Source organism: Ammospiza nelsoni, chromosome 5 (genome assembly GCF_027579445.1).
Source record: "Ammospiza nelsoni isolate bAmmNel1 chromosome 5, bAmmNel1.pri, whole genome shotgun sequence".
Classification (NCBI taxonomy): Eukaryota; Metazoa; Chordata; class Aves; order Passeriformes; family Passerellidae; genus Ammospiza; species Ammospiza nelsoni.
Window position 1 is genome coordinate 48,792,085 of NC_080637.1, and position 25,908 is coordinate 48,817,992.

The following is a 25,908-nucleotide window of genomic DNA, read 5'->3' on the forward strand; positions in this document are numbered from 1 at the left end:
GCAGGTGGGAGGTGGTGATAACATTCATCTTTATTAGTTAACAGATGCTCAGAAGCCCTGGAACAGGGTTTTCAGACAGCAGGTATGTTCCCTGGGGAACTTCCCCACCACCAGTTGCATCTCATATCACAAAGCATCCCTACTCTGAACTCCATGTGGATAAATAGACTTTCTTCACATAATCCATAAAACAATTTCCTCCCACCCAAAAACCAAAAAGTTACAGTATATACACACATATAAAAAAAGTTGTAGGGACAGATGGACAGCAAATTTTTGAACAGTGTAGAAAAAACAGGGCAAAGATCCCTCACTCTGGAGGGGGCAGAGACATACCAGCCATGCTAGGACCCTTGGTACTTCATGCTATTCACTACCTGGGTTTCAGCCCAACAGCTTCTCCCAGCTCCTGGCCCAGCCAGTACTCCCTGCAGCCCAGCCCCCAGGGCTCAGACTACCATAAGTGACAAAGTGAAACCTCAGCATCGCTGCTTTCCCAAAGCCTCACCTCCCATTTTACTGAAGCACAGAACTGCCCATGTGCTGCACGCAGACCTGGAGAAATGCAAGGTAACTCAGAGGTTGCCATAGGCAACAAGGAGTTTCTGTATTTCAGGAAAAAAACTCCTTGACAAGGAAGAAAGCATGAGAGCCACAGAAGAGGGGAAAAAAATCAGGAGGAGGCAATCTACTTCCCCAAAACAGGATCACCAGTAAGCTCGTGAACTTGGCAATGAGCAATCAAAATGTGTCCAAATCAAGAGCTGTTCTGCACACTTAGGGCACCTGCTCAAAGCTGAAGTTGCTGCCACCAGAGTGTCCCCTACACTGATCAGACACTCTTGAGAGCAACCTCTCCCCCTCAAACAATGCGCTCCCCCTCCAACCACCGACTCCAGGAAGCAAGGGACACCCCAGCCAGTAGGACAGTACTGGCTATTGCAGCTGGGTGTCCACCAGCTATTCCCCAAATAAAGTGGGGGAGATAGGAAAACACCTTCTGGTCCCCATGCTTTTGTCCACAGCTACAGACCACAATTCCTACTGGGAACAGGCTTTGCTGAGAGACAGGTTTCTCCTGGCCCCAGTTTCCATCTCCTTGAAGCCAGGCAACTCCAGAACTAGCATTACCTGTGTTCAATTACTGCAGCACATGAAATGGCCCTCCCAAATGCCAAAAGACCCTGTGCAAAGGGAAACCACAAGCCCCTATCTTTCTCCTCTTATTCTGAAGGAGCTCATGCCTCTCTGCAAGAACTGGACACATGTAAAAGCTTCTTGCAAAACAGTCCAAGTTTGCAGGAGCTGGGCAGTACAGGCTTGATTGAGACAGGATGGGTTTGGATGGCTGCCTGTATCTAAATGCTTTGAGCTGCCAACATGGAGAACATGCCGGCCATACACATGGCAGAACAGCAATGCCCACTTGCCAAATGCTGGTTTCCACTTATGCACATGTGAGAGGGCAACCACTCTCCACCTCTTCTTTGGAGAGATGCAACAGGAAAGGCAGAGAGAAAGAGGGCGAACCATTCTCTCCCTGTCCCAAATCCACCTCCCACTCCTGGAAAGTCACAGGCAATTCAACACCTGCAAGTCAAACTGCTCGGAATAACAACAGTAAGAAAGCTGGGAGACTTGCACCCTAAACCAGTGCCTCCCAAATCCTGCAGGAGCTGTGGAGGAGTTAGAGAAGGTAAGGAGAAACACCTGAAGACAAGTTCTGGGACTGGGAGTTGAGTAACATAAAAAAAAACCTGTTTCTAAAAATTGTTTCTGCGTCAACAAAAAGGCACCAGAGAAGCATTCACCCTTCATGCCAAGTGCAGGGCACTGCATGTCCACCTCTGCTGCCACCCAGCACCAGATGACCAGGGATGCCAAGGTCTTCTATCAGGCTCTGCTTGTTGCAGTCTGCCACAAACCCACCCCCTGCTGAAAACTGGAGGCAGCTATCACAGGAAAAGACGCCTGAAGCAGAAGGGAAGGGAAATCTGCTGCATTGTTCCCCATGTTTTTGTAAAGCCACAAACATTCCTATAAAAAAACCTGTATAAAAACTGTAGAGAAATTTTCCAGGCAGTACTGGCCCCAAGCGATACTCCCAGAGCACCTAGGGAAGTTGGGTCTAGAGGGCTTCAGTTTCCTGACACACAACTCAAGGAAAGCTGGTGCCTTCCCCTCTCTTTTGGGAACAGCCTTAGGCCCCAGCAGCCCCACGGGACAAGGCTTGAACAAATCCTCTGCCCTCCCCAGAGATTTCCTTTCTGCAGAGGTGTTTGGAAAGGGAACAAAATATCCCTGAGGACAGACACGGGATGTGCCACTTCTCTATGCCGTGGGCTTGTGGGCTTCTCTCCCAAGCAGGGATGGGTGATTTGTGTCGGGGCAGCGCTTCTCAACAGCCCCAGGCATAGTGACAAAAACCACAACTAGACAGATTCCTGCGGCAGTGCCTGAGAACAAGCAAGGAAGCTAGTAAAGCTAAACCTGGGGCAAGTTTAGAAAAAAATCAAACCCAAAACCCTCCCTCCCTCTCCCACCCCATCCTGATCCCACCAGCACAGCCCTAACCTAGCACTTTTTCTAAGGTCCAGAAGGGAAGTCCAGGCCGATGCTCAACCAGGCTGTCTTTGCACAAAGGGAACCCCTGCCGGCATTAGGAGGCAGCGATGGCCGTGCCCCCACTGAGCTTGACGATCATCTGCTGGCAGTCGTTGCAGGAGCGCTTGTCCCCCACCTTCTCCAGGGTGCGGGCAGCCTCGGCCAGCAGCACCGCGCGCTGGCCCGGCGACGACAGGAAGGACAGGGGGAGATGGCGGCAGGCCAGCAGGATGGCCGTGGCTCGCTCCCTTTGGCCCGGCAATGTGTCCAGTTCACCTAGGGGCAAACAGTGAAGAGAGAAAACTCAAAACAGAGCAACCACCTGCATGAGAAAACCCCACCACAGAGGCCGTCAACTGCTTCTCTGGCTGGCATTCCCTGGCTGAGCCATGAGCAGGGGGCACCCTGAGGGCCTTTGGGCTAGCAGAGGAGAACACTGAGCTAGAGTCAGGTAGGAACTGTCAGTCTGGTCTTCTACAGAGGCAGTTCCTTTCAGCTCACTTCCTAGGGCTCAACCCAACATTGGCATTCATGCTTCCCATTCCCTTATATCCTTCATCTTTCGGCTCTTCTTTTTAGAATTCCCAGCTTCTGCCTTTGCACTGACTGCTCCACACCCCAGACTGCCAAGTTCTGTGCACTTGTAGCTTCATGAAGGCAAATGTTTTCCAGTCTGTTCGCCAACACCTCCAGCCCAGGGCTCGCAGCTCATGTTAGCTGGCTTATAGAGAACATAGCAGAAGCATTGCCTTGAGCCACAGGCTGACGGCAGCTCATTATCCTGACACAGCAGGAGACACTGCAGGTTGTATCTATGCCCCCCACAACTTGCCCAAGCACTGCCCCCTCCCAGTCCCACATGCAGTGGGTCACTGCCTGGGCCCCAGAGCTGACCCTGTTTGCTGCTCTGGGGCGTGCGCCGCCTCAGGCTGTGCTCCAGCAGCTGGTGGGTGCGGGTCGGGCTGGCCCCTGCCATCAGGCGCACGGTGGCCTCGTGGAGGAAGACCTGGAAGGGAAGGCAGGATAGAAGATGAGAGGTGGGCTGGCACAGGGACGATGCTGTGGCTGAACTGTCATCCCTCAGCCACGACATTTCAAGAGCAGAGCACTGACACCTTGACAAAAACAGAGACCCATTTCCACGCTCCTCCCTCATCTTTCCACCTGTCTCTGGGGAATTTGCAGGTCAGGGCAACCATGAGGAAGGGGAAAAAAAATTGACACCTAACTGTGAGTGGCCTGGAAAGGGGAAGGATTGAGAGCAGGGAACAGGGTAGAAAAATCTGAGAGCAAAATTTGGCACTGTGGTCCAGGCAGGATTCTCAACCTAGGCTGCTAGTGCAGTGCTTTGGTAACAGCATCAAACTTTGAAATCTAGAGTTTGGACAACACCAGGACAACTCTCACATCCAAGTATTAGACTCTACTTCCTCTATAGAGGCTTAAAACTAGATGAACTGAAGAGAAGCGGGGAAATGCCAAGGAAAGCACCTGGGGCTCTACAGATGCAGAAGGCATTTGACCCTCCAGCCACTCAGCAGAGCCAACACGGCTGAGGAAGCTTCCTTCCACACTCCCCAGAGGGACAGACCCAGTCTGAAGCCACCTTAATAGGATGCGATGGTTTTGGCAATACACATGTGCTGATGGTTTTCCATGCAGAAACTAAAGTGGATACTTCCCCACATGCACTGAACTCCCACAGGAGCCTCCCTCATCCCCCACCAACAGGAAGTACAGAGGCTGGTAGAAGAAGAGCATCCCACCCCAAGTATCCAAACCACGCAAGCTCAGATACACCCTGTGTTTCCAAGGGCACCAGCTTCCCATCACCCCAGGAAGGGCTACAGACAAGCTGGACGTGGAGCAGGCAGGGAGGCGAGCCATCACCTTGCGGTAGGCGGGTCTGAAGCTGTGGGCTAGCTTGCGCAGGCTGCCCAGGTCGCGCTGGAAGCCCGTCAGCTCGGGGGCCGAGGCGTGGTAGGTCTCCCCCAGCGCCTGGCTAACGTTGGCCTGCTTCTGCCACAGGCTGGTGCGGAGCGAGAGCAGCAAGTCACAGGCCAGCAGCTGGATCATCTGCAAGAACCAACATGTCCGGGCACAGGCTTTTAGTAACACATAGCACTGGGTGAGTAACAAACTACATGGCTGCTGACACAGCCCATGGGAGGGAACCACAGCACCTCCTGTGGGGTTCCTCTGCCCTCCCCGCTGTGTCACTCTACCACAAGGCACCAAAGGGAGCAGGCCTTTGCATTTTGCCCAAGTGGCATCTCTCAACCAAGACAAGGAAAGGTGCCAAAGGCACATTGTATCAACATTACATGCCCTTGCCTGCACCTTTCACTGAGATCGATGCTAACAAACACAAACTGATCCCATGGAAACACAGCCTCCTGCAGAGGTTTTCCTGCCCAAAAAGTGACACTAACTAGTGGAAAAACAGCAAAGACAGCCGTGCCACCTGCAGAGAAAAAAGAGGCAGTCACGGCACAGCCAACAGCGGCTGCCAAACCCCCTTTTCCCCATCTGCTGCTGCCCCCTAGCACCACTCCCGGCTCTGGGAGGGCTCTCTGCCTGTGCTGCTGAACAGAGAGTGCCTCTGTACTGCACTGCAGAAACATTGCACAGTCACTGCCACAACATGCAATGCAACTACAATGCACTACAGCTGCCACCCAGCAACGATGAAAGGGACCAGAACCACGTCCCATATGCCATGGAGGGAAGCTCCAGTTTTATGTAATCCTGGAAAGAAGAGAAACAAGCCCCACACAAACTCAGGAGTAGCACAGCAGTCACACTTCTGTGTCAGAGGATTCCAACATTCATGAGTGTGGCCTGAAACAAGCAGACTTGACTTAGTGATGTCCTGTTTTACAGGTATCACCAACTTGACCTGGAGGAGAGAGATGGATACTTTCCATCTATGCAGGGCCAAATTCAAACTGGTCAAAGCACCAGAAAGGGGTGACAGCTATTGGCACAGGAGGAGCGAGAGCTGACACCTTGCCCAGGGAGATGACACTGTACTTGTGGCTCTGCTCCCCCATATAGCAGAAACAGAACAATGGCAATGCCCTTTCCAAGGATAGGGAAGAAGCTTCCCCTCTAATCCCATGATCCACAGAGTGAATGCAGAATGTAGCTACAACAGAGAAGTAACACACCTGCAGCAAGACCAACCTTACAACCAAGACAGACCATGTGTTATCTCAGGGCTTACAATGCTTACATTGTTGAGGACAGTGCTGGACGTGCCACTGCTCATGTTGAGGCTGTTCCACAAGTGACTGCTGGCCCTCTCACAGTGACCCAGGGAGCTCTGCTGTCCATCTGCCTTTCCAGACAGAGAGGCCTGCATAGCTTTACACATGTAGAAGGTAGCTTTCACCAGGGCATTCCTGAAAGAGAAAGCAGGTTGCTTTCAAGCAATATCATGTCATGCTGCTACAGCATCAGCTTTCACTCTCCCACCTTCAAGAGATATCATCACTCCTTAGACAGAAAAAAGACGGCAATTGTTCCTCACCTACACAGACAGAACAGAGAAATAAGAGAAACCTGGCAAAGATTCTTTAGTGCAAAAGAACAGAGATGGTGACACCATCCTTTCCATCATCACGTGAGTTTTGGTTGATTTTACAAGGTGGGAGACTGTGTAATTAGAACAAAGCCAAAAGACATCCCTAAAGAAGCAGTTATGACTGACTTCTAGTCCACAGCTTTCCTATCAGTATGCAAGCCTTGACCGACACGTGAACTACTGAGCACACTGGTACTTGCAAAGCACAAGAGACACGCAGCTCCAGAGCACAGGTAGGCGTGACTCCACAGAACAGCATTAGGGGAAGGAGTCACCCCTGTTTACAAGGAGCAGCAGTTTGAAAAGTGTATGAGGCCTACGCACTCTGACATCTCCAGGGACTTTGGCATGCGCTCCACTTCTGCAAAATGTGACCTCACAGCTGCATCGTCCCCTCTGAGCCAAGCGATGGCCATGGCCACAGCTGCCGACCACCACCGGCACACCACGTCGGGACCTGCAAAACAGAACCAGCGCCTGCAGCCCGGGAGAGCACCTGGCTCCCTCACACCTGGGGAAGTGGACAGGTATCACAGGCCCTTGGCAGTGCCTTCCTCTGGGATTGATGCTAATGAGCCCAAACTGATCCCATGGGAACTCAGCCACCCATGGGAATGCTGAAATATGCTGCAAGAACACAAAAGAACTTGGCAGCATGCAAACACCCTACATCTGACTGCAAGCAGAGTTTTGGATGGCATGTTTGTACCTTGTCAACAAGAAAGTATCGCACCATCTTGTCTAGAAATTTGTTGACTTCCTTCCTGACAATGATCTCCACTCACCATCCCAAAATAATAACTCCACTCATATATACACTCATGATTGGCACTGATCACCATTAAGACAGTACATTGGGTTCCATATAGAATTGTCCTCATTATTTAACATCCCCTCAAAAACTTCCTAAAGCCTGCTTAGGGCAAAAGGATGTTCTGCAACTCTAACCTGCTTTTCAATTGTACGGCAAATACTGACCCAAGCACAGACTTCGCTTTTAAAAAAATAATTATTTAGTTTTCCTACTATGTTTGCTCTATACATTTTAGGTACAGCAGTTAATCTGTGTCTAAAGCTGCACCAGCATCCCAGTGAGCTGCCAGGCGCTGTCTGTACCAACACCAAGCTAAACAAATACTGTACCACCCTGTTAGCAATCCAGCCCAAATGAACACATGGCTCAGAGGGATTCTGCAGCCCATGATGTCCCACTAAATATACACCAAGGGACCAAAACAAGCCTTCCCAATATATGCCCAGAGCTTGCTCACAGCAGAGGCTGCAGGTCTCTGGAGATTGAGAAATATATCTTGACAGCCACTGTGAAAGTGGGGGCAACCCAGTTCAATAGGTAATTAAATTGAAAAAAACCCTTCCTGTACTTCAGCTGCAATGCTGCCGTGTTTGTTTACATGCTCCACCCTTCCTCTCGCTTTACATTGCTAGGAGCAAGCTCTCAGGCAAGGGCACAGGGTTCAGATTGGAAATAAAATATTGCTCAACAATACAAATAGCAGCAGTCCCTGGCTGGGCACTCAGCATTATAACACAGAGCCAAAATTATAAGCCTTCTTAATCACTTTCTTCCACACTGAGCTGTGGTACCAAACTGGTGTGCAATCAGGACTCACTCCAAGGATTGCATTTCTCCTTGACTAGAGTTTGAGAGGTGGTAGGGAGAGGAAATTTGTATTGGCAGTAAATCCTGCATCTGAAAGAGCTTCAATTCTGCCAGACTTACCCAGGGCAGACTTGAGTACAGAATTGCTGGCAAAGGGTGGGGCTCCACTTCCCATTGAGTCCAAGAAGGAGTTGAGCAACTTCAGGTACTCCATGGCACCTGAGAATTCACTGAAACAAGGAACAAGGCAGATTTTTGCTATGTTGTCAAACAGAAAATACCAAGGCACTTCTCGTTCACAAGTCAAATTTAAACAGTGCTGAACCTTTAAGCCCACAGAAAGCTCAAGCTCTGCAAGTAAAACAACACTGGTGGACTGAAGAGACCACCCCATGATTAGAAGTGCAGAGCAATGCTCTGAGAGGAACAGCTTCACATCTCCCCTTTCATGACCACCAGTAGAGAACTAGACTTAACCTCAAGGCTCACATCAAACATAGACATACATTACAAGCTGATTATAGGCTCCTTTTCAGTGACTGCCTCCAAAAGAGGCTGAATAAACTTCTCTGATTATTTGCATATATGCAAATATGTAAGAATGGAAGCGACAGCATGTTCTCAGTACTGGTCAGAGAATATAGCATAGGCAGCAATGACCTAATTTAACTGGGACATGCTACAGATGAAGATCTTGAGCTCCCACCCCTAGAGTGGGACAAAAAAAGCTTGCTGTTGTACTAGATCTAGTCCTTCCCATGAGGAGACAGGACTCCCAAAGCATAGTGACAATCCACCTCTCTTCTACAAATCCTTTTACCTTCTCTCAACAGCAGCATCTGATCACGAGCAATTAAACCAAACTCTTGCTCATTCTCTGCCAGGAAACAGATTGGGAAAAAACCCAGAGCTACAGAATATTTTTCCTACAGAGGTAGGGAAACTGGATTATCTTCCCATCTGAGGCTTTTACCCACACTTTCTGGGGACAGGATCCTTACAGAGCTTCCCATATATGTATGTAACATTTGCCTAGCACAGCATATCTGGAGATCAGCAAGAAACAGTGCTGAATTACTAGCAAAGGCTGGGTTCCGGCTTCCTGCAGAGTCCAAGAGAAAGTTGGACACGGTTCAATACAAAAAGTTGCTGTTTCCCACCTATTTTCTCCTTTCATTTGGTCAAAGAGCTTAGAGACAATGACAATTATGTTCAACATCATCTTTCCTCCTCTTGCCACATGTCTGTTTGGTTCTTTACTGCAAGTAGATATCACACTCAGTCAGAAGAACACTCATGCACAAAGTAGCAAGCTGGTGGCTTCACTCTCTGACCTGCCAGACCTTCATGCTCTAAAAGCCCTGGACATAGGTCCTGGTTGATAGACGAGGTAGGTGCACACTCACTCACACATTTTTGTCCTCCTGAACATTAAACTTTGTCACAGCAGAGAAAGTGCCATCTATTTAGTTGAGCAATCAACCAGTATTACCCCAGCTAACACCAGAAATCCCCACCACTCCCAGGTTCACCTTTGACTTGAGAGGTTTTAATACCAAGAGGCACAGCTTGCTCTGCTAATAAACAGTGGTGGTCAGACTAGCATTGTCATTCCAAGCCTTTAGCAAGGACTAACCAAGCATTTTGCCCCACAGCACTGGGTCAGTGGTTATGAGCTCTGCCTCAGAGCCTGCTGCTGCGGCCAGCAGTGCCCAGTGGGCCACACATACTCACCATGACTCCTCCTCCTCTTGTCCTGCTACCTCTTTCCTAGTCTGAGGCTTCACAAGTGAATCCACTGCTCGCTCCAGCAGGTTCTCACAGAATGCCTGATGGACCTGTGCAATGGGATCCGCTAGAGAATAAGGATAAACCAAATCATTTAACTTGCATATTGCCCCAGACACCTCCCAATACACTCAGAAAGAATAATCAAAATGTAGGAAAGAGCATGATGAAGAATAGTAGAAGGAAATTCTCAAGAAACGAACTGAATTATTTAGAGACTAAGTTTTAGGGCTTTTTTATCCTTTCAATCCCCTTGTAAAGCTACAGCCTTTGACCAAAGATCCCTCTTGCACTTCAGCCTCTCAGCAGAACAGTGAAAACACTGCTCTGCAGATGATAAACCTTGGCCACGTCAAAGTCACTCCCCAGACATTCAGGGCCACCTTTGGATTGTGTTCCAGCAGGTAAAGACACAAGCAGTATGACACAGCACAGGATACAAAGGGTGGCAAGCCAGACCCCGCAGGCTGAGGAGGCATCTCAGCTTCTCATGCCCTCTCACCCATCAGAACCACAAGCAGGATAGGGATAAAAGAAACACTCTGAAACATGACACCTGCTTTTGTCCCAGACAAGAGTGGAGAGACTGCCTCAAAGCACTGAGATGCCCCACACTTGGGAAATGAGTGTCTCTCACCAGGATTCCTTTGCGTGCAGTACAGGCTCTCCTTTGCAGCAGACTTCACCATCCAGCTGCGCTCCACGAAAAACTTCTGTCCCAGGGGGTGGCACAGCCAACGCAACGAGTCAGGAATGGCACTGCGCTCCGAGCTGCACAGGCTCTGAGCCTGGCTGAGAAAGTAGCTCTGGTGAAAGGAGAGGACAAGATTGAGAACACTGAGGAAAGAGCAGCAACAACGAGGACAAAGATCATATCATAACTGCAGGTCATATTGTAATTGTAGTGCTAGTAGATGCCCTCCCCAAGATACAGCAATGCCAGCTTCCAGGCTTTCCTAGCTCTGCTTGAGGGTGTGATCAGGGAAGATAACACAACTCACCGCCAGGAAACCAAGCTTGCCTCCACAGCGGGTTTTCAAGCCAACTGCTGCCGTCAGGTGGATTTCTGCCATTGTGCTGGGTGGGATTTTTTCTTCTGCACACTCAGCCAGATTCACAGCACACAATGCCATGTGCAAGCCCGAGTAAGCTGAGCTGGAGGGAAGTTTACCTGTATCAGCAGGAGAAGGAAAAGTGTTAATTTTTAATCAGTAGTACCAGCTACTAAATACTACCACAATTTGCAGGGCTACTGTCCTAAAGAAACAGTAAGAACCTGTTGATATGAGAAGCTTACACTGCTGTTGCTTCAGCTGCTCTTACAGAGTTTTTTTACTGCATGAACCAACAACTAAACCAAACAATAAGCCTCAACCAATAGCTGTTGCTACCAGCACTAGAAGTAAAAAGTGCACAAATGAGACAATCAACCAGTAAATGATGATGATGCAAAAAAAGACCCTCAATGCTTCCTGACATAAAATTGAAAGTCAAAGCAACATGCATAAGATCAGAAACCAGTATTGAGTCCTTTTCCCTAAAAGACCTTCATGGCCTACAAAAAAAATTACACTCAACAATCTAAGAAATCCATAATTAATTAGTTAATCCAATTTTGAGATGCTGCAGGCGAAACTACAATTCTAAACAGCACTGAAATAAAACATTTGAAATCCCTGTCATGTAATCCTGTCATCGACCAATGAACCTGTTGTGTTTTATTAAGTGGCTCCTAGAATTTGTCAGGCTAATTTCTAACAGCAGCCCTCCCGGAGGAGAGAGGCTGTAGTGCTCTCCATGAATGTTCCAGGATCAGCTGAGTCTCCTCATTCAATAACACCAGACAGCAGATCTGCCACCTCTGCTCCCACCTGTTATGTGGAGCTGATGGAGTTTGTGATATGCTAGGGCAGCATCCCGAGCGCTGGTCTTGGCCTCATCCTCGAACCCAGCGGTGGCCTCCCTCGCCCGCCACTGATGAGAAGTCCTCTTTAGCAGCCACCGCACCAGGGCCAGCTTCTGCAGGCTGTAGCGGATCACATTCCAGGACAGGCTGCAGGCCAAGTCCAGGCGGGAAGCTGGCAGCGCTCGCCCGAGTACTGACAGGCAAGTCTGCAGGTTTGACGCAGCTGCAGCAAAATCACCCTGCAAATGACACAACGAAAGGTTTAGCAACAAAAGTCATTAACAGAGACACTTTGGGACCTCCTTGGCACTGGAAGCAAGGCAAACTCATGTGCAAGTCCCTCTTCAGCAGAGGGACATCAACACAGAAACTGAAAACATAACAGCAGTTTACACCAGCTTGAAATCTGTCCCTAAATACACTTTCTACACATGGTTCTGATCCTGTACTCTCTGAGAGACACATCAGCACTAGATGAAAAGAGCTTCCTGCTTTGTCAAACACCATGGAAATTTCAGGGTCCCTCAACAATATGTTGTATATAGTGTTATAATGTTGGAATGTTGGAGGACACAAGAGAGATGATGGACTTTGGACCCGGTTAACATAAGAGATTTGATAACAGGATGCCTTGGCAAAAGCAAACGAAACTTTGAAAATTAGACTTACATTGCAAGAAGATTAAATCAAACAGGTTTACCAGAAAAAGAAAATCACATTAAACTCTGCAAGCAAGAGATTATGTTATATGCATAACTTTGTGTATGTGATTTTAACCTAATCATTGTAGTACACATTACTAGTCTCCCTGAAATAGTAGATAAATGTTTGTATCCCACAATAAAATCGGATTCTGATCACCAAGTCAGTCTACCCGTCCCTCTCCATCGCCAATATTATAATATAATGTTTCCTCAACAATAAAGAGGACTTCCAAGATGCTAGAAGATAGCAGACAGACATAGCAGAGGCCAGACTCTGGATAAAACCCAAGATGTTGCTGCCAAAAACTAATACAAGATGCAGTAGCTAGCAACAAGGACAGAAATTAGGAGCCTCTTCCTCTGCTTCCATGCCTCACTAACTTAGACTGAGTAGGACAGTAATCTGCTCAGAACAACCTGGCAACAGCTTCTCTGAAATCACACAGGATGATCCACTCAAGGAATACAGTATCTAGCAAGTGCCAAGCCACTGCCTCATTGGGAAACATTTACCCACAATCCCATCTAAAAGATGCATTTGATGCAAAACAAGGAGTCAGCTTTACCCGTGCCAAATCCAGGTCCGCTTGCTTGCGGTGCCTCCAGAAGGTGACTGAGGACCTTGAGTGCAGCCGGGTCACCGGCTCTCCGTGCACGAGGAGCTTTATGAACACGCTCAGTACAATCACTCCATTCACGAGCCACAGGATTAGGGTGGGCATCACCCAACCAAACCAACCAGCTGCATCTACAAAGGATGTCCCAAAAAGGAAAGTTAAAATCTAACCTGGACACCAAAAGCCTGGCAATACAACAAGGGCAGACTCCAAAGGGTGTCTTGCTATGCTTGCCACATGTTTAATCAGCTTTTGCAAAGAGTGCAGCTCAATCAGGAAACACCTATACCAACACCTCTTAACCCAAACTCCAACCCTCAACATTCCCAATTAAATTATTATTTTTACAATATTGTTGTATTAAAAAAAAGATCAGCACTTAGTTTTCCAAGAGCTGTCTTCTGATTTTTCTGTAAGACACACCCACAGGTACTCAATACTCCAGTATCATTTTCCAATCTTTTTAAATTTGCAAAGCAACACTGAGGAACCATATTTACCAGTCATGAAGACAACTGCATGCCTACAGCATCCCCCCACCCTCTCCTAAGCTGAACTTTTAACTATGAATTTTAGGGAATGAGTGTATCAACAAGCCCAGTTGCAAGACTCCATAGCAACAGTGTAGTAATACTCAATCATGAAGTGACAAAAATCAGTCAGTTACTTTAAAACCAAATACAAAGTGAACGTGCCTCAAAGACTGGTGAAGACAGGAAGACGCCCTTACCCTGAACTAATTTTCAAGGATCTATGCCAAAAACCCAAGCTGCTGGGCTACAAACAGGTGCCACCTCAATCTCACCACACTGAGCCATGGCTGGTTTATGCAAGAAGAACACTGGATGTGAATTGGAGCCACATCCAAGCTGGCTCTCCTTCCGTGCCCTGCACTGCAGTTGCTGCCCTTCCCCACCCACTAAACAAAGGTCGTACAACTCCCTGAGCACACAAAGCCATCCTGCTGAACCACAGCCACCCTTCACTTTGTGACCAGGTGGCTTTTAGGGGGACTGTAAGGCTGGACGTCCCCATGGCCCAAAGCATGCCAGCCCTTTACCTGACTCGATGGTCAGCACGCTCCTGCCGGAGCCATGGCGCACCAGGCTGTCGGACTCGGGGCTCCCGCGCACGTCCAGGAGGGACGTCAGTGGATTGAAGGAAAGGCAAAGGAATGTGAGAGCACACAGGAGGATTCGAGAGCGATCCACCATACCAAGCGCCACAGGAGGAGAGTCAGGGTCATCTTTAACCTTCAAGGGAATAGGAAGGGAGAGAAAAAGGAGAGAAAACCCAATGTTTACCATTCTGGAGCACAACAAATGTTTATGCCAAGGAAGGGATAGGGAAGAAGGAGAAACAGAACATGTATAAATTTGCTTTTGAGCTCCAGATAAGCAAGAACTAAGCTTTTCTTAGCTTAGTAAGATAAGGCTGAAATATTTGACTGCCTTCAACTTCCTTCTGTGTTCAGTCATGTCAAGTATTAACTGTAACTGTATCCCTGGGTTAGGCTAGGATTAACCTTTGCTGCCCTTACTCTTTCGAAGATCTCCCAGAAAACCCACTTCTGTGATATCCATAAAACAAACCCATAAGCCCAAGACAGCTAACAGCTTTTTGTTACTCTGAGAGGGGGAATGGAGATTCCATCCCCTCCATTTCCAAGTTCTCCTGCTTTACTCACTGGACATACATATGCTGGAAAGCCATGGGCTCCTTGGGTAATGAACATGCACTTTAAATCCACAGAGACTGTACAGGGGCTGAAGGAGAAGTACAGTTCTTCCAGCAACTAAAGGTACAGCTCAGGTAATACAGCTCAGGAAATAGTCTCAGTAATTTAAAGAAAGACAGAACACAAAGATGCACCCTCCTCACCCTTACAAAGGATCTCTAAGCCCTGCAAATCTGCTTGCCAGATGTCTGCTGGTTCCACTCTTGAGAATAAGAACTCAAATTCTGGCTCTTCAATATCCTGAAGAAGATAGGTTATATTTGACAGTTCAAGTCACAACTACCTTTGCATCGTCAAGGAGAGGGCTTCCTGGCTCTGAATCAATGGAATAGGGAGAGAAGCCAGCCGGAGATCCTGAATCAGACGCTGGAGGAGACATCAGCAGCACGTTCTGGTTGAAGTCATCAATCTTCAGGTCTACATCGTTGTCAACCAGACTGCTCAGGTCAATGCCCTTCAACAGCTCTGAAAAAAATCAGAGTGCATTATGGACATGTTACTCCATCCTGACTCGTGTCAGTAGCTCTCAGATTGGCTCAGTCATCTGTAGTAACACTGGCCACTATCCATACAACCTCTGTGAAGGATAAGGAACTGCAAGATAACATCCTACATCCATGCTGACTGCCTCCCATCTGCTACAGAGCCTCCACAACTTACTGTTTTTTTGGTTAGCCAGCTTCAGAACCATGTTCTCCTGCCTCAGCTTATGGTTAGCTTGCTGCAGGTATTTAATGTAGTCAATGGCTTTTCTCAGGACTCCAGACTTGTGCATCTGTAAGGAATTAAATGTACAAAAAGCAGTTTATATTAAGAGCATCAAAGGATCACTGCTGCCTGTAGGAATACCACAACCCTTTGTATTATGTGATGAAAAAATGGTATAAAGGACTCTCAGCAGCTGCAAAGGAGCCATTAGCAGAGCATACTCTGTGGGCAGGGTATCAAAGATGGACAAGGATGAGGTCTCTCTAAGATCTTTTAAAAACAGTACAAGAGAAATTGATTAACATCCAAATAACAATGGAGTTGACACTTAGGTTTCAGCCAGAAACAGTCCCTTGAAAGTACCACAGTTTGTAAATGAAGTGGGTCAGTTCAGGGACAGAACAAGCTGCCTAATCACTGATAAATTCTGAGATAAGTAGTTCCCTCCTTGCCTTACTCACTTGGCCATCTCCATGCAAATCCCTGCTTCCAGCAGCAGTGGGCAAGTTTATCTGTTTATCTTCTAAACATAAGCCACAAGTACTATGAAGCCACTGCATAATATAGATGTTTTCAAAAGCTTCCACTTCCAGCAATAGGAGGTGACTTCACTAGTGCACTTATTTGTGCAGTAGTCACAGGAGGTATCAAGAATACTAATCAAGAATACTACTGCCTGCCTCACCAGCATGAGGTAAAGCAAGTGGGAACAAACCCTGAATATGTGGTGCAAGAAAGCTTCCAATATTTGAGCAAGCAGGAGTTTTTACAGCTCAGTGTCTAAAGGAAATAAACTGGAAAGCTCTGTAAACCCTCATCCTTACTGCAGTCACATGGAAAAGGAAACAATTGAAGCAAGATCTTGTTTAGCTGAGTTATCAAAACGTCCACTTGGATATTCTACCTAGAGGGCCTATTTTAAGTTAGATCTAATTAATATAATAACAAATGCATAAGGTATAGCTTATTTTCAAGAAACAGTACCACTAGCATAGTAAAATTAATATTTTACAGATGACCCTTCCTGAATACAATTTGGAACACAAGTGATTCTCACCAGCCTCACCCCGATACATGTGTGCATGCTACTAACAGCTGCATGTACCCAAATGCTTCATTTGGTAGAGCAAATGAGCACCTGCAGACTAGTATTTGTGACACCACATTTGCACTTATCTCCCATCTTTACCTTGGCATCTGTCCCCATGACCAGGTCCTTCAGCTCAATTATTTTGTCATTTATGGACGACCGGTAGCGCTTTTCAATGATGTTGTGAGTTGTTCTCCTCTCTCCTTCTTTGGGTGGTTCAGGTTGCTTGACACCCCCAGGAACTTGTTTAATAGGCACCTTTTCTTGTCCCACCATCACTGGCATTGTGGTCAAAATGGTCCCATTGCTCCCAACAAGGGTCTACAAAGACAAAGACCACACATACCAAGTGTCAAAAGCAATCAGCCAATTTAGATAAGGTTTATGATGGCAAAAGAAGGAGTAAACAGGAATCAGGAAAAGTTGGTACAGCTCAGAAAATGTGTGAGATGCCAAAATCCTTCAATCTTTCTTGGCTGGCACAAGCACTGGCACAGAAACACAGGAAAAATCTGTGCCAGATTTTCACAGGAAAAATCTGTGTCACTCTGGCTCCCACACTGGTCACTGTGGAATAGGAACATCTCTTGTTCTCCAAACACATCAACATTTCTGCCAGTACTACGCTCTGTTCATCCATTTAAATAGAGAAAGGGACTAAAGCTCCCCCTTGTTCCTACAATCTTTACACTCCAAGTGTCAAAATCCACCTTTTCTCTGGACAAATAATCATGAAAACAACAACAGCCTACACTGCTTCCACTGACACAACAATAATGCTGGAAAGGATCCAACTATGAAAAAACAACCTTTGGCTTAAGGAACACAGTTCAAATTGATTTGAATTTCATTAGATGAAAAAAAAAAACAACCCATAAGCTATAAAAATGCCTTAATATGAGGAGCTAAGACTAATGAGTGATCTACAGCAGAATGGAAAGCTCAAACTTGGGCATCTAGATGTAGGACAGACCATCTAAGCAAACCAAAGCAGTATGTACTCAGAAATAAAAAATTATGAATCCCACCAGAATAGCTGCACAGAGGGCTCCTAGGACAGCTGTAATGAAAGAAAGTTTAGACTGCTTAATCCAGAAAAGCAAGATTTAGAAAGGCACACGTGCTCTCTGAAGTACACCAAGGATCAGAGAAGCAAGTAGCTAGGGAGAGTAAGAGTTATTTCTGTCAAGAAAACAAACATAGTAACTAGCCTAGAGGAGCTAGCCGTGAGAATAAACTAGTAATGAGCAATTTCAGAAACAATTACAGCTGAAATAGTCTCCTAATTAGGATACAAAAAATTAATTCGGTTTCACTTCAAGCTGGAACTTGACAAATAAGTGAATTTAAGTCCTATACCTTTCCTTGGTTAATATCCACCTAATTTCAGCGTGTTCAAACATGCCTCATATAGACACAATCTCGTAAGCCTCAAGTTGTGTAAAAACGTCATCTAAAAGCAAGCAGATGATTGAAGATTTTAGCCTGGCTGCTAATAAGTATCTAAGAAGCCTACCATGCTATTGCAAAACAAGTCAAAATTTAGGTCCACACTGACAAGCTTATCTCCCCCAGTAAATATTTATACAAAGATATCTGTTCAGAACATACAAGATCATAATAAATGTTTCATTGGGGGCATAAATTTCTAAGACTTGATTAGAAGTGGAGGCCATGAAGTACAATTGCCACCTCCAATGAATATGACAAATCCTCCCTGCAATGCCTCTGAAAAGTAGTTTAATTAGTTGTCACAATAATGTATTATTATTAGACACTACTGAGGGGCAAAAGGAAGTTCCACAGGTACTCTGAGCAAGTCAGCTTTTGGCTTCAAGTTAAAAACTAGACTGAGTTTTTAGGTCATATTCCTCATAGTACCAGAAAAAGTTAAACAGAAATGTGCCCTTGATCTTTGCTTACTGGCCATGGGAAGGCAGCCAAACAATATAATCTGTGTGCTTACCCTTGACAGAAACAGGGTATTACTTGTCCTGGACGTGTGTACAACAGCCCTCAAATCCCCCTCTTGTCTGTGCCACTGCAGAACACCAAAGCACAAATCTCTTCCTTGTGTTAATAGCAAAGGTCAACAGTGAGGAGAGGGATGGAAGGACAGCCATAGGGTACCTGCAGAGCTGTGGTCTGAATGGGAGCAGTGAGTGCTGTCAGTGCTGGGTTCTGTACTGCAGCCATAACAGGATTGCCATCTGTTTTCAGGGTTGTCAACACCAGGGAATCCGTTTTTATGATCTGAGGTTGGACGAGAACCTAGGTTGAAAAGAGTTACAGGTGAAGAGGAGAGCAGGCTCAAATTTCCCTGCTGATCTCAGTAGCCAGAGGTAAGCACTGACAGAGCTTTAATAGCTTTACAACTTGGTGGCTGGCAAAAGAGCAAGGTATTTCTTTGACTTGTACCCTGCATCACCTGGATGCTTTCCAATACAAACCCTGAGTAGGAGACAGGCTGAACAGCAGTGGATAGTGCGGGTCAGAGGAACCACCAGGACAGTGGTTTTCAAATCAGTCACCAGAAGTAAACAAGTATATAAAAACACAAAAGAGCTGATGGAAAAGCTGCTTTCCCCTCTCCAGTTACACCTATAATTAGCTCTCTACATTAACTGTCTGAGTATTCAGTCTAACACAGCTAGGACAGTCTGCTCTGGCAAACACCCATAGTAGTTCTCCTGCGATTTCACTGAAAGGATCTGTGCCTTTAACATCAAGTAGACCAAAATCCACTCTACGTTATTTTGCTCTTATTTCTTTCAAATACCTTTTTGACTCTCTGAGAACACCAGAGATGGCATAATACAACTGAACCATAGTAACTTTGTCATACTGCGTCTCATAGACAAACATTTTTCTTAAATACAAAGACGCACAACAGTGAAAAAAAAATCACATGGCACAGTAAAACAGTAAAACAATTAAAAAAACATGACAGAAGAATTAAAAGAACACATTCTACTATCAACCAGTCCTTGTAAGACTTGTAAGGTAGAGGTGATGGACGCGCAAAGAAGGCAGCAAAAGTCAAAGAAAGTCTGTTCAAGTAAAGTTTCCAACTGGGTTTGGCAGTACCAAGTTAAAAAATAATTTTAGACTGCATTTAGTTACGGTTTTACTGAAAACAGTTGCTGAGCATTGCCCAGAAGTCACATCACATCTCACAACAGGAACTCTCACATATGACCTGCATGAAGTAAAATGCTTCTGGGACACAGGCTGGCTAGAACCTCTCAGGTTTCTAAACCTGTCAGGTCTAGAAACATTTGTGCAGAAGCAATCCCAGCCAGGATCACCAGCCCTACAGCTTCACCACTTCTCCCCGGACGAGCCAGGGGACCAGACACAGGAAAGCACTTTCTTGTTCTACTGGATCCCCCCATCATGCTGCATTTTTACTTACTGGAACTTGCTGAACCTGTGGTGCAGCAACAGTCTGGACCGTGGCAGGCGTCAAGGTCTGGATGGTGCCGTTGGCAGCCTGTGTCAGCACTCGCTGGGCCTGCACCGTCTGCACCTGCTGCTGGATTGTCACTGGCTGGACCTGTGAGGATGTCACCAGGCTCTGGACCTGAGGCTGGAGAACTGAAAAGCAGAAGAGATGTCAGAAATGGTCAAGAGACACACATCTCCCTCCTGGAGCCCGGAAATGCTCCTAGCATCACCCCTCTTCTTCGCACTGCTTCTTAGTAGGCAGCATTCATCTAACACATCCCACATGTTGGGAGACTTCCAGCTGCTTTGGTGCTTTCTGAAAGAGGACACTGCACCTAGAATAGCAGCTTTCCAGGAGGCAGAGGATCAGCTAAGAGAAAATAGAGCCAAAACTCTTTAGGCTGATAGCACAGGACTCTGCTTCAGTGGCATTACACAGGCCATCCAAACTGCACTTTCCCACTCCCCCTGGTCTTGGTGGATCATGGATCCTATCTGTCATGTAAAGAATCAAAACCTACTGAAGAGGATCAAATCATCCAGCCTTCACAAAGGAAGATTGCTAAATATTCCTACAGGTGTGTCTGCTCAGTGCAAGCACTGAGCTCCATAGTTTGGTAGATAAAATGTGCCTTCATTCCAGACTGCTGTGTGGGACAGACTGGATCTGCCCAGTGTACTCATCAGTGGGAGGACAGGGTTGCCAACAATGATGTTTTAAGACATCTTTTCTCAAGCCTCCCAAGAGCCATAGGGCAGAAGGCCAGGCCAGAGGAGAAGAGCAAGACAACAATTATGGTAAGAGGTTGCACAAAAACACTTAAGATCTCATTCCTGACAATTTCTTATGCTCCCCAACTCCAAAGCCACACAGGCAGGAGAAAGGACACCCCACAGGCAGCATCACAAGAAAATGATCATCAGGCTTGTCATGGCTGAGGATGCACTTGGAGTTTGAACACTGATGCTATTTACTGCAAGTGCACCAGGCACATCCACAGCCTGAGCATCCTGGAATCTCGTGTGCACGAGGCACACCCGTAGCCTGAGCACCTCAAGCACTACCTTGGAAGCTTGTAGCTGCATTCTGGTAGATGACTGGCTGCTGGATAATCCTGGTCTGGGGAGCAGAGCTGAAGGTTGGTGTGATCATGACGGCCTGCTGCTGGAGCTGAGGCTGCACTGAGGGCCGTGGCTGCAGGACCGGCGCCGAGCGAGGAGGGGCTGCAGGCGCCGTCTGCGCCGCTTTCACGGGCAGGCTCTGGAGCTGGGGGGATGCAGGGGGTGCAGGGAAGGTCTGCAGCTGCACCTGGCTGAAGGGCTGCTGCAACTGCGGCTCCAGGGTCCCGCTGCTGCTGCCACCGCTGCTGCTGCCCTGGAAGGTGCTGGACAAGGGATCCATAAACAGGTCCGTGAAGTCTCCTCCCTGGTTATTGACAAACTGCAGCATCTCTGCAAAACAGAAGAGAATCTGTCCAACACTATTTCGTCACCTGCATACTTTGACACCTGCCATTTACATCATGGAATTATGGTGTGTGCACAGAAGGGAGCTCTGGGTCCTTCAAAACCTTCAGAGAACATCACACCAATGTAACACCTCCAGAGAGACCAGGACGTGGCCAGCAGCAAAGCACTGCTGCTGCTGTTCGGGGCAAAAAGTAAGACCCTCCCTCAACACTTTCCAGACAACCAAATTCAAGCACAGACTAGAATTTAAAACCATCTCCAATATATATGTAAAATATTAGAGGCTTGTTCCATCACTCCTTCAGTCTAACCCTTGCAGAAGGAAAGAACCAAGCGCCTCCACAATTCCAGCACTAATCATTTTCCCATCCAACTTTTGGGAGCTTTCCTGTCTGTACTGCCCCACGGAGTATCTGGAAGAGACAGGATAAGAATTCATCTTATCTCTCTTACTTACAAGCATAACAAAAATTCAGGAAAAACCATAAAAGGAAACACTACTTTATAAAACTGTACCAGGATAAATCCATGCATGTGTTTAAAACATCAGAATAACTTTTTCTGTTGGTTTTATGTCTGCAATCACTGCACAACAGGTTTTCTCCATCCCACCTTCTCCAGGATTTTATGAACCCACATCAAGAAGCTCCTACTGCAACACTATAAGCCTTTCCCCTAGAGGTGAACATTTCACAACCAAGAGATCATTGCTCACAAGCAGAGCTTCTTCTTCCCTCCATCTAATCCAATTAAATACCTTAAGACATGTGAATGCTTTCCCTGATCTGTGTGCAGACAGTGGCATGAGGAATCAGACATTCTTCCCCACCCCAGGACCTGTCCCTGCTGCACTGGCTCTTCCATGGTCTTCTGAAAGTCCTATATCTTTTTTTCAGGAAACAGGAAAAGAGGGGACCCACAAACCTAAGAGAGATTATAACAAAATAATAAATATGGGTGTAGGAAGCAAAAAATAGGTCTTGGTGTAAGAAGCCCTTTGCTGTATTTTTTCCTATAAATAAGAAATCTTTCTCATTCACAAACCCCAAAGGATGTCACTGCTGTGATTTATGAAGCAGGTTTGAAGCAGTAAACTTTTGACAAGAAGTTTCCACGGATTATATCCCAGCAATAGGAGGGCTATTAATTTGTTCAGCACTCTGAAATGCCACCCACACATTATCCAATTAATTTGTCTGACACTCCTTTGGCTGAAACAGAGCAAAGGGATGAATCCTCCTCCAAGCCTCCTGCTCCCTCAACACACGTTTCAACATATTTCTGTGATACTACCACTCTTCCCTTTGGATAGCAATCCCTCCACACCCTGACACACATTTAAGCACTGGCCATGACCACTGCTCTCAAGAACTGGAGTCTGTTGGAGGGAAGAGCTTGGGAGGAGATGTGTCCTCCTGACCTGTTCACAGCCTGACACTAAGTGGGGACGCGCAGCTCCCCCAGCATGAGGTACAGCCAGCCTCAGGGACCAGCTGGACCAAACCCTTGTCTCCACTCTTCACTAAAGGAATGAAAGATTTTTTTTTAATGCATTGCTTTAACTGGCTTTCACAAAACTGTTTCAAGATCAACATCTAGCTGGATATTAAACAGCTCTTCACATTCCAAGTGACTTCAGCTAAGCCCATCCCAAATAACCCTCACCATGATAAAACTGATAATCCAGACTATGTCCCAAACTCTGCATTTGATGGTTTTGCTATTTCACTATCAGATAACACCACTACAAGTAGGGAATAAACAAATCAGATGAGATTTGCTCCGGAAGAGTAAATTCCAGCATAAGAACAAAGTGTTAAGCACTGCTTTAAAGAATGTTGTGTTCAATGCAGCAGATTTAACAGATTACTTTAAAAATTACTACTGCTCACACAAGTTAAATCACATCTTTATGACAGACTTAACTTTGACTAAATGCAAGAAGTCTTAAGCTTAATTTTTAAGAATTAAGACTGCCAGGAAGTATGCCACTCTTAATTAAAACCCACCTCTTTTAAAGGACTCAAGAGCTTTCCTAATAACCACACACAAAAAATTAAAAGCAAGATAAATAGACAACACCCAAAATCTAAATCTCTGCTTTTTAAAACATCTTTGCCTACTCAGAAATCAGAATATCTACACTGACTGTGAGAAACCTCAGATGCTTCTGGAGCCATCAGTGATAAACCCAGTGTCACCAGAGTCTGGCACCGTCTGTGCCAGAGGTATTTCAGGCCCTAAAGCAGAGTGACCTTACTGCAGAACAAAATCCCAGCCCAACCCAAGGCTAAAAAATGTCAACAAGGTATTACAAAACCAAAACTGAGCCCACCAAGGGCTTCTGCCACTTTCATCTGCCCAGGGCCTGAATACCAGGCAGAAAGGCAAGGGCTGGGCTTCAGCTGCCTCTCCCAGGCAGTGGCTCAGCTCTCCAGCACAGAGGCTGCTCTTCCTCACACTCCTGGAGGTGCTGTGCTCTGAGAAAAAGAAAGCAGCAGAGACCTTAACCTCAATAGAGAGAAACAACCTCTGTCCTGAACCCTGCTGTGCTTTGACCTCCCAGAGACTCAGACCTTGAACTCCGATGCTGCCCAGCAGTGCCTGCCAGCAGGAGATGCCCATGGCTGGTGAAACAGCTTGTGCTGGGGCAAGAGGCAGAGCCTCTTGTGCCACTCTTGTGTCCTGTCTGGAAGTATGAACCCAGTGAGCAGTGACATCCCAGAGCACATCCACCACAAAAAACCAAAATCCACTCAACAGGCAGTGAGGAGCCCCCTCAGTCTGAACAGGAGAGGAACACCCACAAGACAACTTAAAAACCAAACGAAAACTCATGGAAAATTTCAAACCCTGAGATGAATCCATGCTGATGCACAAAAAAAGCAGGATTGTCATGTATCCTTCCCCTGCCTTCCCCAGGAAAATCCACCCCGGAGGTGGGGAGGAAAGTGAAGCTCGTTTTCCTAAGTTACTCATGGCTCTGAATCACACCTCCCAGGGCACACCTCAGTTCAGAGCCATCGCTGGGTTTATCAATTCCTCTCAGCTTCCGTATGGAACCTGAGACCTCATTACGTGGTGCTCAAACAACAGCAAACACCTCCTCCAATGTGCATTGTCAAACTTCATGAGCAATAACCAAACCCATTGCACTCTCATAAGGTACATTCTTCTTTTACAACCAAAGAAAGAAAGGAGTATAAATTTCACCCCAAGCCATGTGGCAAATCAGTGTCAATTAGACACCTAAAAATACTGGTAAAATTTCATCTCCCAGCTGCTAAACAAGGATATTTTGGACACCACCAAAACTGAGCTCTGCTTGGGATTACAGCCCAGCAGAGCAGTGAGCTAAGGCAGGAGCTCATCTCCACCAGCCTACAGTATAGACCACACCGAGAAATATCATTTTAAATGTGGCTTTCAGGAACTGCTCGGTGTCGCCAAAAATACACATAAAATAGGCGTCACACGTAGGCGCTTCGTTTTGCTGCACTTCGGCGGAAAACAGGGGTTTTCTCACAGGTCTGTGCAGTGCCAGCGATGCAGTAAAGTTTCAGGATGACAGGGAAAATGGGAAATTTAGGCAGTTAGAGCTGTTTGGATGCAGGAGGGCTTGGAGGCTCGGCCTCCCACGGGCACTAGTGGAGGCACAGCCTCAGCCATCGTTTATCACCTACTTTAAAGTAGCCACGAGGAAACACGGGGGGACCGTGGGCAGCGGCGGGAGCAGGGGCACAGGGGCAGCGCTTTCCCCGACCCCACCCCAGGCCGGCCACCGTGGAAGGGCGGGCTCGGCAGCTCGGACCCCCACGGCCTTCCTGCGGCTACGGCCTCGGCTCCGGGCGGGCGGCAGCCCCGCGAGAGTCGCTCAGAAGCGCTCCCCTGACAGGGCGGACACGCGTGGCCGCTCCCAGGCGGGCGCTGCCCAGCGGGACGGGCTCCGCTGCCCGCCTGCGCCCACCCGGGATGGTGGCACAGGGGGATGCCCGCTCGCCCCGCGCCCGTGGCAACCCGTACCGCGTGGGAAGCGCCCTCACCCCGAACACTCCAGAAGCACGATCCAAGGACCGCCCGCCCACGCCTCCTGCCCCGGCAGCCGCGGGCCCGCGCGGGGACACCCAGGCGCTCCCCCCAACACGCGTGGGGAGCCCACGCGCGCCGTCTCCACCCCATCCCCCCGCTCCTTCCCGCAGCGCCTACCGTCGATGTCGCCCAGGGTGAGCTCGTCGCTCAGCTCAGTCAGGGTGTCCATGTTTTCGGCGGCCAGCTCGCCGCCCTCCATGGCGCAGGGCCCGCCGCCGCCCCGGGCGCTCAAGCGGAGGCTGCTGCTGCTGCCGGCGGGCGCCGCCGACCCCGCGCCATCTTGGGCCGGCCCGCGGCCCCGCCCCCGCGGCCCGGGCGCGCGCGCCCCCCGCGGTTTGTTGTCAATGAGACCAGGTCGGGCCCGGCCAATCGGCGGCCGCGGCGGCGCGTGGTGTGATGGCGCGTCAGCGATCAGCAGCTGCCATTAGCATGGCCCGCCCCGCCCCCGCGCGCTGAATATTCATGAGGGGCGGGACAGCGCCGCGCGTGGGAGCGGCACCGACGCCGCCGCCCCCGGGAAACTTGGCCGGGGCAGGACTC

At 47.8% G+C, this 25,908-nt stretch overlaps 1 protein-coding gene across 1 annotated transcript; it reads right to left on the reverse strand.

Annotated features, from left to right (window-relative positions):
• Positions 1 to 12: 12 nt before the first annotated feature.
• Positions 13 to 25,666, reverse strand: SREBF2 (sterol regulatory element binding transcription factor 2). Its single transcript, XM_059471744.1, has 19 exons — positions 25,486 to 25,666; positions 20,875 to 21,261; positions 19,778 to 19,959; positions 18,493 to 18,633; positions 16,462 to 16,683; positions 15,225 to 15,339; positions 14,848 to 15,029; positions 13,887 to 14,079; positions 12,776 to 12,957; positions 11,471 to 11,744; positions 10,601 to 10,770; positions 10,237 to 10,405; positions 9,546 to 9,666; positions 7,932 to 8,041; positions 6,515 to 6,647; positions 5,840 to 6,008; positions 4,495 to 4,680; positions 3,499 to 3,610; positions 13 to 2,880 (listed from the first exon to the last, which is right to left on the reverse strand). Exons 1-19 carry the CDS (start codon positions 25,565 to 25,567, stop codon positions 2,660 to 2,662), a joined length of 3,351 nt encoding a protein of 1,116 aa, XP_059327727.1. The 5' UTR covers positions 25,568 to 25,666; the 3' UTR covers positions 13 to 2,659.
• Positions 25,667 to 25,908: the final 242 nt, after the last annotated feature.